Genomic DNA, 16,397 nt, shown 5'->3' with positions numbered 1-16,397 from the left:
CAAATGGCACTTACAAAAAAAAAATCAAGGAGGGAAAAACTTGAACCAAATATACCAGAACGTGAGTTGTTGTTTTCTCAGAGCCACAACAGCCAAGGAAGGAAGGCAAGGAGGATTCTCGGCTTTTAAAAAATCGTTACATGGGAGAAGCCAGCTGGGGTTACAAGTTTCCAACAGTCATCCATGATATAAGGGGTTTTGGGGTAGGGGCACAGCATGAAGTGTGAAGGCCAGCAAGTGTTGAAGGTTTTTTTTGGGGGGGGGGGGTGGCAGATACTCCGCCCCCCGGCAGCCACCCCTGTTCCCAAAGCTCTGTGTGTTTCCCTTGAGAATTCCCTGGACTTCACCACTCCCAAAATGTCCTGATAAATCCACGTAGAGCTCCTGGGCCAACCCAGAAGGGACCCTCCTTTCCTCATAAGGCAAATCATTCCAGTTGCTTCAGAATTTAGCACCAAGCGCAGAAAAGGCCCCTGAAGGTGGCAAAGGGTGCAGGGCACGTTTAAGGCAGGTAGCGTCCTCCCGCCTTGAGCAAAAGGAGGGCTGGTGCTTTGAATTTTGGCAACAGGAAAACCCAAGCGGGCTCCAGGGGTGCTGATGGTGAGGTGGAGCTTAGTCACAAAGGGAATCTTTTCCTCCCTCTGCATTGCATGGGAAATTGGGGGGCTGGAACAGGCAGAGGCTGCCCAAGCAAAGAGCCGCAACTGGCACCATCCAGATGTTTTTGGACCACTTGCCCCGGCCAACGTGGTCGAATGACGTCGCAGCAGGTGATAGCTGGGGTGCCAGACCTCTGGAGGGCCCCGGGTTGGCCGGGGCCAAGGGAAAGGAAGGGACCCCCAAAAAAGGCAGCCAAGAAGAACAAACCAAGGTACACAAGACTTTTCCCAAACTCCCGAAAAGGAGTTTAAGCAAAGCGCTACAAATGGATGATACAATACTGCAAATCTAGTAGAGACAGTGGAGGTCGGCTCCTCGGAGAGAGCATATATAAATAGACAAGAAACACGCTGTTTGGTCACTTGGGTTGCCCCAGGAACCCCACAAGCAGAGCAATCGGCTGGGGGGGCAAGAGGGGGTTCAGAGCAGCCTTGGGGGGGGAAAACCCTGGAAGAGGCACGCGAGGGGCTGGGGGAGCAGAGAAGAGGTAGCCCCCCAAGCCGGGAGAGCGATGCCTCCATTCTGAAAAACCGCTTGAAGAGCGCTTAAGGGGTAGGGCAGATATTCCAGTTATATTGAGGGGGGGGGAGGAAATGTGCTGTGCTATTACTGTGCAAAGACTGCTAATTTTTTAAAAAGGCTGTCTGTTTCTGTGAATCGAGCGGCAACTCGCTTCCCCCACACGGTCCAGGAAGCGGTTGGAAAGCGTAGAGAGCCCCCTGCTCAAAGACCTCTGCAACGTGGGTGTCACCCCCCCCCATTTCACCACCTTTCCAGGCCTCTTCCTCTCCCCTCCTCAGCCCAAAGCTCCGCTTCTGCACCCACACAAACACGACTGAGATAAAGACTCTCCTTTGAGGCACAAAGTCCCAGCCAGGAGAGGGTCACTTAGGAAGAGGGAAACGACACCGTCCGTCCGTGGCTCTCAGGCCAACCACTCCTTTTTGTGAGGCACAGAGGAGTTAAATAAAGGTCTTTCACAGCCCCCACCCCCTATCAGAGGCAGGGAAGAGGGACAGGGGCAAGATCAGGTGTGCAGTTTGACATCTATCAGATGCTGTCATGGACAGGCAATAATTTCACAGGTAGCTGTGATTCCCTTCTATTATTATTATTATTATTTCGAGATATCAAAGACAGTAATATAAAAGAGGGGAGGAAAGGGGCTCTAACAACAACTTGCGGCTCCCGAGGGACGCGGAGAGGGAGAGTAAGGCAGTGGCACAGCTTGGCAGTGCGGGTGTTTGAAGCCTTTTTACTCAAGAGATGCTCCCTGGGCACTTAAGCGCAACAGAGGGCGAGCTCTTCCTCAAGCTCAGCCCCCGACGAGATGAATGACTTAATAGTGGTCCACCAAAAGCAGCTCGCTAATTTTTAAAAACGGGGGCAAAGCTTCTAGTCCTCATTAACTGTACTTAACTCGCTGGCCAAAGTCGGTCTCTAAACTAACCCTCTTGACTTATCCCACACACACCATCCATCTCTCTGTTCCCCCCAACACTTCATGGGGGGGGACAAGGTGTGCCAGAAGACGACCTCTCTGCCTGAGTAAGGAAAAGGGAGTATTTATGAAAAAGTCAAGGAGGAAAGAGAGATGGACAGATCCTGACTGGCTACAGAAGAAAGGAGACCCCCTCCCCCTTTTTCAGGCTCATCCACATGGCCAGCATTGAACCAAGAAAGCAGAAACAGCAGAGGCTTCGCTAAACTAGCTTCTTGGCCAATTCAACACTAGAATGGCCCCAGATCAATGGCATCAGGGGAGATGCCAATAGAGGGGGTGGCAAGGGCTGCTCTACTTTAGGGATTTATTCCCTTTTAAATTCAGAGGACCAGGTTTGGTGTTCCAGCAAAGCAACACATACACATACACACACACACCCCGCAAGTAGTGCCCTGTTTTCTGCAGGTTAATCACATTTTTCCAGTTTCAAAGAGACAAGATCAACCCAAAACTTCGACGGCGGGAGAGAAGCAGCAGGACAGCCGGGGAAGGGAGCCTCTCTGTTTTAGGAACAGAGGCAACCGAACAGGAAAAACAGCAGAAATTGGCAACTGAAAGTGAAGAGGAGAGACACAGAGAGGGAAGGAGGGAGGGAGGGAGGGAGAGCTTGGAACCAAGAGAGGGAGGTGCTAAAGTGCATTTAATACTCCCAGAGAGTGGAGGGGTCGATTGTGTCGGCAGAGGCTTTGAGGACGCCGGCATGGTCGCCCTTCAAGTATTTCCCGTTGACTCTGATGGCCACCTTGTTGTAGTCGCAGAACTCGAAAAAGAAGTCCACCGGCGTGTCGCTGCTGCTGGAGACGGAGGACTCGTTGCCGACCGTCCAGTACTTCCCAGTGGAATCTGGAAGCAGAGAAGGGAAAGGGGGTCACGCTGCTCCGCGGGGGAAGAACCTTCCTGAAACACAGAGCGCTAGGGGTCGCTAACATGGCAGCCCCCCTGCAGAGGGGGCTGGGGGGAACTCCAGTGCCCAGCAGGGCCAAGGGTCAGGCTGCTGGGAGTTGTAGTCCAGGAACAAGGTACCAGAGGTGCCTTGGGGGACACGGAGGGCTGGAAATGCGGCTCCTCTTTTCAGAAGGAAAGCAGACGTTCTCGGGGAACGTCAATGCAGCCCTGCCTACAACCCAGAGTTTCCCAAACATGGGTCTCCAGCTCTTTTTCGACTACAACTCCCATCATCCCTAGCTAACAGTGTGGTGTAGTGGTTAAGAGCGGTAGACTTGTAATCTGGGGAACCGGGTTCGTGTCTCCGCTCCTCCCCATGCAGCTGCTGGGTGACCTTGGGCTAGTCACACTTCTCTGAAGTCTCTCAGCCTCACTCACCTCACAGAGTGTTTGTTGTGGGAGAGGAAGGGAAGGGAGAATGTGAGCCGCTTTGAGACTCCTTAGGGGAGTGATAAAGCGGGATATCAAATCCAAACTCTTCTTCTTCTTCTTCTTCCAACAGGACCAGTGGTCAGGGATGATGGCAATTGTAGTCCAAAAACAGCTGGAGACCCAGGTTGGGAAACCCTGGGCTAGCAGAACCAAAGCCAAGCCCCCCCCTCCACCAAGGAGGAAGGAGTTCCCTACCTTTGATGTTGTAGGCCCCGTCGTTGAACTCCAGCTGGAAGACATCGTAGGAGGAGCGGTTTGAATCCAGGGTTCCTGTCACTTTCCGGCAGCCGATGAAGCCATGCTCCCCCCGCAGAACAATGATGGGCCGGTTGATCAGCTTCATGAGAAAGTGCTCCGTCTCACCTATCCATCAGGGAAGAAGACAGAAGGAGGGTCATGGGCCGGGAGATGGGTTCAAATTGCAACCAAGGAGATTCCAACTAAAGAGCAGGAAGGAGTTCCTGGCAGCAAAAGATCTTTGACAGTGGCGAACTCTCCTTCCTTGGAAGTTTTTAAGCAGAGGTTGGATGCTCATCTGTCCAGGATGCTCGAGTTGCGATTCCTACACTGCAGGGAGGGGGTTGGACTAGATGACCCACAGGGTCCCTTCCAACTCTACAACTCTATAGAGCTTTTTAAAAACAATACTGTACTACTCAAGTACAGTACGCCTGGAAGATCACAGGCGTTGTAGCTTTCGAGGGAGAGCATGCAAGGCTGGTGGTAAACCTCACCTGCTTCAGGGAGGGGCACCTGGAGGTGGGGGCTCTTGTTGCTGGGCCCCCAACCCCCTCGGCTCCAGGTAGCGTGGGCCAATGGTCAGGGATGATGGGAGTGGGGGGGTCCAGCCTCATTTGGAGGAGTCCTGCAGGCTCCCCATCTCTGGTGCTGCTCTTGCCTGCCACTCACCCTGGGCACCCCATGACCAAAGCCCCCCCCCCATGCCACAGCATCCTTACTGGCTGTCTCCACCGTGGCGGCCAGCTGCCCATTCTTCTTTGCCGTGACATATTTGCCGTTTGCCGCTTTCAGGGTGATACGCCGATCGCACCACTCGATGTCGAAGTAACAGTTGGCATTCCTGCTGTGGCAGAGAGAGTGCGTGAACGCGAGAAGCAACAGCCGGCCATCAAGGTTTTATTCTTTTGGGGTGGGGAAGTGTCTGCACACGGCTTGGACCCCCTGACTCAGCTGCTCTGGGGTTCACTTTCCATACAGGGAGTGTGGGGTGTGACACATAAGTAGCAGTCAAGTACAACATTCCTGGTTTTCCTAGAGTGGACATGCAGGGGAATGTTTGGTCCAGCCAGTCGAAAACTTCCTGTTTACTCCTGGCTGGGACATACTTCCTTTGCATGTGACTAGAGGTGGATGTGACTTTACCTTTCCAGGTAACAAAAGGATAAGTCACGCAGCACACCCTCTCTCTTTTGACTTCCTCCATGGTTGGAGCACTTTTTAACTAGAAATGCTCTGTTGGCTTTCAGCCAACAGAGGACACTGGGATTATCCCCACATGGGATAGATCCACACATATACATCTGTAAGTACAGTGGTACCTCTACTTACGAATAACTCTACTTACGAATGGAGCTCCATCCGCCATCTTGGATGCAGTTTACCGGTAGATAGGGTTGCTTCGACTTACGAATTTTTTCTCCCAATGCATTCCTATGGGATTCAACTTACAATTTTTTTTCGACTTACAAATGTGCGTTTGGAACGCATTAAATTCGTAAGTAGAGGTACCACTGTAAGTCTGCCTTCAGGGATCCAACTGTGAACTGATGTGAGTAAACTTCTTTTATATACGTTAATCAAGATTGTGGCGTGTTTATTCTTTTAAGAGAGATATAAGGGAACTTACCAGGAACCTAATATTGAGAGGCTTACACAAGCCTGCAACCAGCTACCCGCCATGAGTTTAAAAGGGCAATGTAAAACTCTTGTAAGTAAAGGAACTTGCTAGTGTTAGCGTAAGTTAGGAAGGATATTAATAAACAATATATCCTCTCATGCCTCCCTGAACATTCCCTCAGGGAGAAGTGGGATGCTCTGTGCAGCAATATGCAACCAACCTCGATCTCCTCAGAGGAAAGCAAGTGCTTGGTCTGCACACGGGCAAGACAGCGTTGTATGGCAGCAGCTGGAATTTTACACGCCACCTGGATCTTCCCTGGCGATCAGGTTTCCAGACTCAGGTGACAATTCCAAGGAAGCTTAGATTTCTCTTTCCAAAGAGGTAACCCTCATTAGTAGGGACGCGGGTGGCGCTGTGGTCTGAACCACTGAGCCTAGGGCTTGCCGATCAGAAGGTCGGCGGTTCAAATCCTTGTGACGGGGTGAGCTCCCGTTGCATGGTCCCTGCTCCTGCCAACCTAGCAGTTCAAAAGCACGTCAAAGTGCAAGTAGATAAATAGGTACCGCTACAGCGGGAAGGTAAACGGCGTTTCCGTGTGCTGCTCTGGTTTCGCCAGAAGCGGCTTAGTCATGCTGGCTGCATGACCCGGAAAAACTGTCTGCGGACAAACATCAGCTCCCTTGGCCAGTAAACCGAGATGAGCGCCGCAACCCCAGTGTCGTTTGCGACCGGACTTAACTGTCAGGGGTCCTTTACCTTTACCCCTCTCATTAGCCTCTCGCAGCGATGACACCAGCAAGAGTTTTATGGCATATCCTTTCATGGACTTTGCTTTTGTTTACTTGCATTTGGTGAAGGAGACTGTAATCAAGAAAAGATTATGCCATAAGGATGATAATTCTCTAAGGTGCCACAAGAAGACTGTGTGTGTGTGTGTGTGTGTGTGAGAGAGAGAGAGAGAGAGAGAGAGAGAGAGACCCACATTCCCTATTCATAAATTGGGAAAGGGATTGAATTCAAAGGCTCTCCTAGTCCCGTGGTTTGTCTTATGCCCATCGAGACCAGGGCTTTTAGTGTGGTGGTACCTTGCGCCCTTGGAATGCGCTTCCAGCAAACACCAGACAGGAACCTACCGTATCACTTGAAATTCACCTGCTCACTCAGTCTTCCCTGGAAGAATGATGAGATTCTCTGATGCCCTGCTCTCCTCTATGGATTCATGATGCATTTCCCATTTGTTTTATTGACATAATGCTGTGGTTGGTTTTGTGTTGTTCACTACTACCACAATTTATTTTCTTTTTAAAAAAGACATGGGGTATAGAAATTATGGCACTCAATAAGTAAGTAAAACAGCAACGACAGCACATCACCTCCTTTAAAGGTAAAGGTAAAGGGACCCCTGACCATTAGGTCCAGTCGTGACCGACTCTGGGGTTGCGCGCTCATCTCGCATTATTGGCCAAGGGAGCCGGCGTACAGCTTCCAGGTCATGTGGCCAGCATGACAAAGCCCCCCGTCGCGGGGATTCGAACCGCCGACCTTCTGATCAGCAAGCCCTAGGCTCAGTGGTTTAACCCACAGCGCCACCTGGGTCCCATCACCTCCTTTAAAAAAACCCCAAAACCTCATATCCTAAACTATTCACAGGGATGCCCCAAAATCTCATTCAGACACATGTGCCTAAAAGAGGACTCACTTAGTGGAGGCTGTGGATTGCACCCCCCCATTGGAGGTCAGTGTCCAGTATTTCCCAGTATAGGTCCGGAAGGTGCATTTCTTAGTATCTTTGTTGATTTCCAGTTGGAAGGTTTCCTGGTCGCTCTCCTCATCCTGATTGGCAGAAAGGTCCATTCCTGAGAAAGGAGGGAAGGGGATAATGTTTAATGTTTCAGGGAGGCGTTTAATGTTTAATAGATTACTGTGTTTTATTTTTCTGTTGGAAGCCGCCCAGAGTGGCTGGGGAAACCCAGCCAGATGGGTGGGGTATGAATAAATTATTATTGTTATTATTATTGTTATTATTAGACAGAAAGAAAGACAGAGAGAAATGGCCTCTGTCAACCATCAAACATATCGGGAGGCCTAGATCCCTATACGCTGCTTCTTGTACCAAGTAGAACTGTGCACACTTGCTTCCGAATTGTGGTACGCCCAGGCGCAACTATAGCTTGCTGTAAAGACTCACAGAAGTGTAGAGCTGGAAGGGACACCCAAGAGTCATCTAGGCCAACCCTCTGCAATGTAGGAATCACAGCTGAAAAATCCCCAACTCAAGCCAGTCAGTCTCTCGCCAGCCGCTGCAGGGCAAAGAGTATTTAAGAGGAGCCTGGAGCCGCCTAAAGCACTGTTTCCCAACCCTTGGTCTCCAGCTGTTTTTGGACTACAACTCCCATCATCACTAGCTAGCAAGACCAGTGGTCAGGGTTGATGGGAATTTTAGTCTGAAACAGCTGGAGACCAAAGGTTGGGAAACACTGGCCTAAAGGATGCCTTGCAAAATGGAACCTCAGCCCTTATTTTCAGCGTTCTCTTACCACCCACTTTGGGCTGTGTTTGCAACCAAGCTGACTCAGGGAAGACCTGGTCTGGGAGCAGCAGGGGACTCAAAAGTAAAAAGATACATACAAATTAAGACACTGGCCTAGAGGGGGGCCCCGCACCCCACCCCACCCCATGTGACTTCAGCCAGCAGCTGCCTCTGGCGCAATCTTGGAAGTTCTTGTTTGCTGCGAGAGCTAGACATAACAAGCAGGGCTCCCAGGAGAGAGGAAGCCAAGGCAAAAATTTGCTTCGTCAGCAGATGCAGGCTCCAAAAAAAAAAGGAAAAGAAAAGGAGAGAGAGAAAGCAGCTTTCCAGAGCCGGGAAAGTCTCCAGCTCCACACGTTTTCCAGAGTTGCAATGCAAACCCCCCTGTTTTAGAGCACATGCAGTGAAGACAAGCGTCGGAAAATTCTGTGGAACTCCCTCCCACAGGAACCAACCTACTTGGGGCCCCTGGGATTTCTGAGTGAGGAAAAAGGCAACCCCCCACCTGACCAAGGGGTGGGGGTTGTGCAAGCATCAGAGGAAGACCTTGGGGTAGCAGTGTGCCCCTGGGCACCACGCTGGCAGCCCCTGCTGTGGAGCCTTCTTGGACTCCACTGGCCCTGGAACTTTCAAGCACAGGATCCAGTTCCCTGGCATTCCTTGCTGTTAATTCATTGGTGACACGATTCACATCAGGCCAAACGCCATACTGGTTCTTTGCCCCATTCCCACCCCGAACCACCGCACCTCCACAAACACAAGCCTGGAATTAATTTTGGGAGCCATCCTGCTGCTTTGGAAGTCAGCAAAACCACAAAGTTTCACACTGAAAGTCCAGAGCCTCATTTGGAAAGCAGGGAGAAAGCAATGGAACAGGACAGCAACTGTGAAAATCTCTTTTGTGGCTGAGAATGCAACCCTGAAAGAAGTGGAGTCAGCGGCGCAGGGTTGCCAGGAAAGGAGCATCCTAGCCCCTGAGATTCTCAGGCCCAAACCTGATACCCAGGAGTGGCCCCAAGTGATGTCACAGGACGGACCCTGGAGACGGAGGTTAATTGGGAGAAGGAAGCAGAGGAGTGCCGATCTCGCTGAGTGTTGTGATGCCTGCATTGCAAGGGGTTAGACCAGGCATCCCCAACCTTCGGCCCTCCAGATGTTTTGGCCTACAACTCCCATGATCCCTAGCTAACAGGACCAGTGGCCAGGGATGATGGGAATTGTAGTCCAAAACATCTGGAGGGCCAAAGGTTGGGGGTGCCTGGGTTAGACTAGATGACTCAAGGGGGCCCTTCCAACTCTGAATCTATGATTCTACGCTAGAATTTGCAGCCAGCTCCTGATCTGAAGGCTTGCAAGCTGCAATGCACAGTCTTCTTGGCGATTTTAAAATTCTTATTAAGGGCTTTCTCACTTCAGGTGAGAGCTGGAGGTCTGGCAACCCTGAAGAACGTAGGAACCTTTTCATCTGCCAAATCAACTGCTCAGGGAGAAGCCACTCCCAAACACAGCAGCTGCCCCCCTCCCAAAACCTGCTCTCCCTGGGGCTGCACAGATTGCAGTCCCCCCCCCTCCGTGTCTGCATGTGGCTCCCCACTCTGTGGACACGAGCTCCTCTCCCATCCCCCAAGGCAGCCCAAAGCTGCCTTTCAAGTTCCAGCTCCACAGCTGGAGCTCATTCACATCTGGGAGCTGAACAGGCCAATCAAAGAATGCAAAAGTCATGCAGAAGGGAGGAAGGGGGGGGGAGAGGCTGGTTCTGCCTGGTGTCTCATGTAAATGGGATGTGGGGGTCAGGGGCTCCACGCAACCCGGACCCGGACCGGGTGAGCATTTCCAAAAGGGCTTCCAATAAGTGTCACTGCTGAAAATGATGCCCATTGCAGAGATGGGGAAGGAACAGCAAAGCCAGGAGAATTATGTCCCTAGATTTCACTGGGTGGCCACTCAGACAAAAAGAGCAAACAGATTCGCATCCTCTGATTTCCACACAGAGGTGCAAATTTGGGAATAATTACTATCAATACAGAAAAGAAACATGTTTCATCCTAGCAGGGTGCCTAACCCCCCTCCCCCTCATGCTTGCAGCTAGTTCCTATTTGCAAGGCTCGCTCAGGGAGGTCTGCAGTTGAGGCCACGGCAGAGTTCTTCTGCAATGGGGACCCCCGGCCCCTCAAGGCAGATGCGTCTGAACTTGCCTTCTCAACCGAGGGGGCTTCTCTTTCTAAAGGCACATGGCTAGAAGCCTGGTGCACATTGGGAGAGGTTTCTCAAAACTGAAAATGCCATAATGACCAGGAGGGGCTCAACTTGGATGGCTTTAGAAGGAGATCAGACAAATTAATGGAGGAGGGGGCGATTGAGAGCTCCTAGCCAGGTGGAGGAAGCCATGCTTCTGAATCTCCCAGGGGGAGAGAGTGCTGCTCGTGTGCTCAAGACGGGCTTGTGGGTTTCATAAATAGCACCTGGTTGGCCCCTGGGAGAAGGGGATGCTGGATTAGATAGATGGGCCCCTGGCCTGACTCTTGCTAAAGGGGAGGGGAGTAAGGAGGTCTCCAATCTGGGGACAATCTGGGATGCAGGAGAGAGACAGCCCAAGAACAGCTTTGGGAAAGGGAAGCCGAGACAAGAGCAGACAGCTGCAATGGAGGGGGGGGGAGAAGACCTGAGCTGTTTCCACAGCACAAAGGCAGCTGCTGGATTGCCTTGGGAATAAGAGGCAGCCGGAGAGCTTTAAGGAATGGGAATGTTGCTCCTCTCTGTTCCAGCAAGAGAAGAAAGAGGAGGGCAAGATCACGGACTCAACAAGTCTCCATCCTTGACTATTGGTTTGTATGAAGCGGCAAAGCTGCTATGGCTGTGCTGGTCTGTTAGCAGCACCCACCCACTGGACGGACAGACAGACAGAAAGGGCCCCAGCTGAGCACCTGCTCTGTAAGCAGCCCTGGCATCTTCAGGTGGGGCTGCGGAAGACTCACTTCCCAAAACCCCCAGAGAGGTGTCACCATGGGAGACCAGGGCTGGGGACCTGGTGGCCGTCCATAACCGGTATGTATTGTCACCCCTGACCATTGGCCATGCTGACCACTAGGCCTGATGGGAAGTTGTAGTGCAACATAATCCAGAAGCCACTCTGCTGCTCCTCCTTGGCAGAGAAAATATGGAGCTAGACAAAGCAGCTTCCAGTGTTCACCCACATGCAGGAAGATCATTTGTTGTTCTGCTCCTTTCACGGCTTTTATTTACTGCCCGTCCTACTGGTCATCCCAGAGACCAATTTGGCAAATGGCCATTTGTCCACCAAGCCGGTACCACCCAGAGATGCCAGATTCTCAGACAACTGACATTGTGTTGTTACACACACACACACACACTTTTATTCTAGGACGGGCACTATAACAATAGCAAGTATAAGGCCTTTCCATTGGCACTGTTTATTTGCACAAAATTTGGCCATTATCCTGCATCATTGCTTTTTTAACTGTAAAAAGTCCCACCAGAAAATGACAGATGATTATACTGGAATGAAGATGATAACTGGCAAGGTCACATAACCTCTGAGAGAACAAAGGGCAAGGTAACCTTTTTTTTGGCAAATATATCTGCCAGAGAGCTCAGGAAACCACAGGTCTGGCAGCTCCCTTCAATGACCAGGGGTTCACAGAATTGCAGAGTTGGAAGGGATCCTGAGGGTCATCTAGTCCAACCCCCTGCAATGCAGGAATCTTTTTGCCCAAGGTGGGGCTCAGACCCACAACCCTGATTAAGAGTCTCGTGCTCTGCAGGCTGAGTTGCCCCAGCTGAACAAGGAGATACAGCCACCCAAAACAATCACTTCTTTGTTTTGACTTTCCTGTGCATCGGCTGGTTTCATCTTAGAAAGTGCTTTGAGGGTATATTTCTGCCTCGTTTTATATCTGCCAGAGCAGAGACCCAACGACTTTCAGAGGGACCCTCACCTAGGCAAAGGGCCTGAAAAGTCCCTCTTCACTCCCCCTACAGAAGAACAGACTGCAATTCCTTGCTCCCAACTCCATAGTCGAGGCAGGCACCCCTGAGATCTTGGCACCGGGGTGGGTGGGAAGAGGCCCTGGGTTGCTCACAAATCCTCCAGCCCAAACCTTTGGTTCACCTCCTTATGAACTGCTTTGCAACCCTGATAGGTACAGTGGAACCTCATATTTCAAGCATCTTGGAAATCGAACATTTTGGAACCCGAATGCCAAAAACCCGGAAGTAATTGCTTCCGTTTTCGAATGGCTTCCGAGGCGCATTTTCCCATTTTCACCATTGAAAATGACATTCTCTCTTTATACTGCCTATAGCTCTTTGGGGAGAAAAAAAAGGAGGGATATGAATGCCATGAAAATCATTATTGGTAAAAACAATTTCCCTAGCCATAGATAGGAGAGAAAAAGGCACTAGAGATTTTCCTGTTTAGCGCTGCTTAGGGAAGCAGTTTTTGCAACCAAGATCTTAAGGGATGCGTCACTTTAGCGAGTAGCTGAGAAACAAGACTCAAGAGTGAGGCGACAGAGAGAAAGGCTTCAGGACTCGCCAAGGATTTCCCGAGCCCCTGCCCCAAAAGCCAGCCGGGGAGTTGGGTTACATGGATTCATCGGAAAGGAATGCGGCCAGAACTGCAGCGAGCATCCTTTCGAAGATGGCTGAAACCTGAAACGGTGCAGGAGGGTCAAAAAAAAAAAGGCAAAACCCTGACTCTGCTAGCTTGCTGGCCTTTCATGGACCAGCAAGTCTGCACAGCTGGCTCTAAACCAGGGGTAGGCAACCTAAGGCCCGTGGGCCGGATGCGGCCCAATCGCCTTCTCAATCCGGCCCACGGATGGTCCGGGAATCAGCATGTTTTTACCTGAGTAGAATGTGTCCTTTTATTTAAAATGCATCTCTGGGTTATTTGTGGGGCATAGGAATTGGTTCATGTTTTTCCCCCCAAAATATTGTCTGGCCCACCACATGGTCTGAGGGACGGCGGACCGGCCCACGGCTGAAAAGGGTTGCTGACCCCTGCTCTAGACAACCCAAAAGGACCCCTCACCCAAGGGGGTCCGGGGAGGTGCAGCCCCATGGAGGGTTTTTTCCAGGACTGGACACAACTCTTCCATCCAACATCAAGCCAAAGGTCCTGCCCTGAACCCCTAGGGACACAGAGCAAGAACCCAGAATCTGGTCTCACCCAGGCCAGAGTCTGGCTTCCTGCAGTGGCCAACCAGGTGCCCACAAGCAGGACCTAAAAGAAAACTAACGGGTGTCACCAGACCCACGTTCTGCACCTCCGTTTGGGAGCTGCCATCTCCTCCTGGCTCCGATCGCTTCACACCTCTCCTGGCTGCCCCCTCCCCACAGGAGCCAAGGGGGAGAAGCCCAAAATGGCACCTCCTGCCTCTCGCTAACCCACACGGATCAGGTGCGCAGCCTGGGAGTCATTTTGGACTCACAGCTGTCCATGAAGGCGCAGGTCAATTCTGTGTCCAGGGCAGCTGTCTATCAGCTCCACCTGGTACGCAGGCTGAGACCCTACCTGCCTGCAGACTGTCTAGCAAGAGTGGTGCATGCTCTAGTTATCTCCCGCTTGGACTACTGCCATGCGCTCTACGTGGGGCTACCTTTGAAGGTGACCCGGAAACTACAACTAATCCAGAATGCGGAAGCTAGACTGGTGACTGGGAGCAGCCGCCGAGACCACATAACACCGGTCTTGAAAGATCTACATTGGCTCCCAGTACGTTTCCGAGCACAATTCAAAGTGTCGGTGCTGACCTTTAAAGCCCTAAATGGTCTCGGTCCAGTATACCTGAAGGAGCGTCTCCACCTCCATCATTCTGCCTGGACACTGAGGTCCAGCACCGAGGGCCGTCTGGCAGTTCCCTCGTTGCGAGAAGCCAAGTTGCAGGGAACTAGGCAGAGGGCCTTTTCGGTGGTGGCGCCTGCCCTGTGGAACGCCCTCCCAACAGATGTCAAAGAGGAAAACAACTACCAGACTTTTAGAAGACATCTGAAGGCAGCCGTAGGATTCCTATGCAGAACCTCCATGGACAGGGACAGTCTGCCTTAGAATAGTGGAGGGGGCAAGTTTGCTTCCCTTTGGGGGCATCTGGCTGGCCACTGGGAGGACAGGAAGCTGGGCTAGATTGGCCTGATCCCGCAAGGTTCTTCGTAGGCTTAGCTTCATGGCTAATGCAGCCCAGCTGCCTCAAGCCCCAGGATTTTACCAGCCGGCAAACCTGAGCCCAGTGGTGTTTTGGTTCTCATTTTTATTATGTAAAAGGTGTGACCGGAAAGTTTGGTGAATGGCCACAGAAATCGGACAGTGAGAAATATTCGAACATACATGCCTCACAGGCCTTCAAAGTACCTCCCCCCCCCCCCCCGGACACAATGCACCGTTGACAACGTTTGCAGAACTGTTGGAAACTTCTGGAGAAGTCCTCTTTTCGTACTGCTTCCAGTTCCCCCATCACAGTGGCTTGGACATGTGAAATGTTGGAAAAATCTGTGCCCTTCCAGTGCAGATTTCAGTTTTGGAAAAAGAAATCTGGTGGGGCCAGATCGGGAGACTATGGAGGGTGGGACAACTCAGTAACCGCAGTAACAATTTCACAAGGAATATGCAATTCTTCCGCCATGGATAAACACTGATCCCACATCAATAACTCACATTTGGTGCTGTTCTCCTTGTCCACGGTCTGCCAGACCAAGGGTGATCTTCAATAGTTTGCCGCCCTTCACGGAAACGCTTAAACCACTCTCACACACACTGTCCTTCGAGTTACAGCTTCATCTCCATACCCAACTGTGAGCATTTTGTGGATTTCCGATGCCGATTGTATGTTCGAACATTTCTCACTGTCCAATTCCCAATCACACCTTGTATTTTGTCTTTTTCATATTGTAATTTTACATTGTGAACCACCCCAAGATCTATGGGTATAGGGTGGCATACAAGTTTAATAGCCTGTGCTTTCACCTTTTACCTTTCCATGAGGACGTGAGACTCATTTCCTGTTGCTGCCTTTGGAGCACAAGAAAACCAGCAGGAAGGAAGGCAGCCGCCTGCCTTGACATGCCAACTCCCCTCTACCCTGTGTGTCTCAGACACGTCAAGAAATCCGTACCAAGAAGCATCGGATTCTGAGGCTCTTATACATTTAGGAACATCTGCATATTATTTCTTATTTCACTTGTCACAGAAGGGCATAGACGCTACGCCACGCCCCAAGTCCCAAATACCTGACTGTGCCAGCTTCCAATGTAGGTGCTGCTCAATGCCTTTCAGACATACCATGAGGACTAGCAGCTTGGTTTTAACAAAAGCAGAAACCTTAACGGGCGACGGGGGGGGGGGGGACAACACTAGCTCACGCTTCATACAGAAAGGCCCCTGCTTCAGTTCCTGGCACCTGTGGCCAAAAATGGCTGGGGAGCGGGTGATGGAAAGCCCAGGCACAGGGCCTTCTCGGTAGTGGCACCCGACTTGTGGAACGCCCTCCCATCAGATGTCAAGGAAATAAACAACTATCTGACTTTTAGAAGACATCTGAAGGCAGCCCTGTTTAGGGAAGTTTTTAATGTGTGACATTTTAATGTATTTTAAATCTTTGTTTGAAGCCACCCAGAGTGGCTGGGGAAACCCAGCCGAATGGGCGGGGTATAAATAATAAATTTATTATTGTTGTTGTTGAGATAAAGCCACTTCTGAGATGGGGAAATTAAAGTCAATTGGCACAGCCAGAGCCACATTCTGTCCTGCTGCAGCAAATGAGGCTCCTGCCTGCAACGAAGGGCTGGCTATTCTATTTGCCAGGCCCATTTACCAGTATTTCTCACCTTTCCCAACTAGCATTTCTTCCTCAATGGAGTCCGAAAAGAGAGAGGTTCCCCAGGGGTCTCTCCAGCCGCCAGCCAGAGCTGCTTCAAGGCTTCTGCCCCCCCAAACAAAGGGAGATTCATGCCCAAGCAGCCGCTTCAGCCGTGATCTCCCGATGGAGATCTCCCCAGCCCCCCACATAACCTGGGCTCAAGCACTTTAATGGCTGCAAAGCACAGCTTCGAATCGGACCCGGAAATGGACTAGCACCCAGTGGAGCTCTTGCAATTCGCACATTGCTTTTCTCCCTGAAACCGGCTCCGATCAGCAATCTGACTGCAGCATCCTGGACCTGCCAAAGTTTCCAGACAACTTCCAAAAGGCTGTGCTCCGTTCTAACTTGCCACAACAGTGTACATCTGTAAAACACGTTCCTCTTAAGTGATTCACTAGTTAAGTGATTTCCTCCGAGGAAATTTAAAGAATTTTTTAATAAATGTACACAGGGTATTTATTAATGTCAGACCTTTGCCCTATCTAGCAGTGTGGTATAGTGGTTAGAGTGTTGGATCGGGACCTGCGAGAGACCAGGGTTCGAATCCCGGCTCAGCCATGAAGCTCCCCAGGTGTGACCTTGGGGGCT

General features: G+C 51.1%; 1 protein-coding gene across 2 annotated transcripts in view; it reads right to left on the bottom strand.

Moving 5' to 3' along the window:
• Window positions 1-329: 329 nt before the first annotated feature.
• The window catches only part of FSCN1 (fascin actin-bundling protein 1), a 42,037-nt gene continuing 25,969 nt past the window's right edge, over window positions 330-16,397 (bottom strand). Inside the window, exons 2-5 of one of the 2 annotated variants that reach the window (XM_035131927.2) lie at window positions 7,102-7,258; window positions 4,501-4,625; window positions 3,737-3,904; window positions 330-3,007 (exon numbers count right to left, since the gene is read on the bottom strand). In XM_035131927.2, the coding sequence (XP_034987818.1) occupies window positions 2,805-3,007; window positions 3,737-3,904; window positions 4,501-4,625; window positions 7,102-7,258 (653 nt within the window). In that variant the 3' untranslated portion in view covers window positions 330-2,804. The remainder of the gene's footprint in view (window positions 3,008-3,736; window positions 3,905-4,500; window positions 4,626-7,101; window positions 7,259-16,397) is intronic. The other variant, XM_035131928.2, reaches the window with a different exon arrangement.

Source organism: Zootoca vivipara, chromosome 14 (assembly GCF_963506605.1).
Source record: "Zootoca vivipara chromosome 14, rZooViv1.1, whole genome shotgun sequence".
Classification (NCBI taxonomy): domain Eukaryota; kingdom Metazoa; phylum Chordata; class Lepidosauria; order Squamata; family Lacertidae; genus Zootoca; species Zootoca vivipara.
Note: the sequence above shows the minus strand (reverse complement) of the source record. Positions and strands in the feature narration are given on the sequence as shown.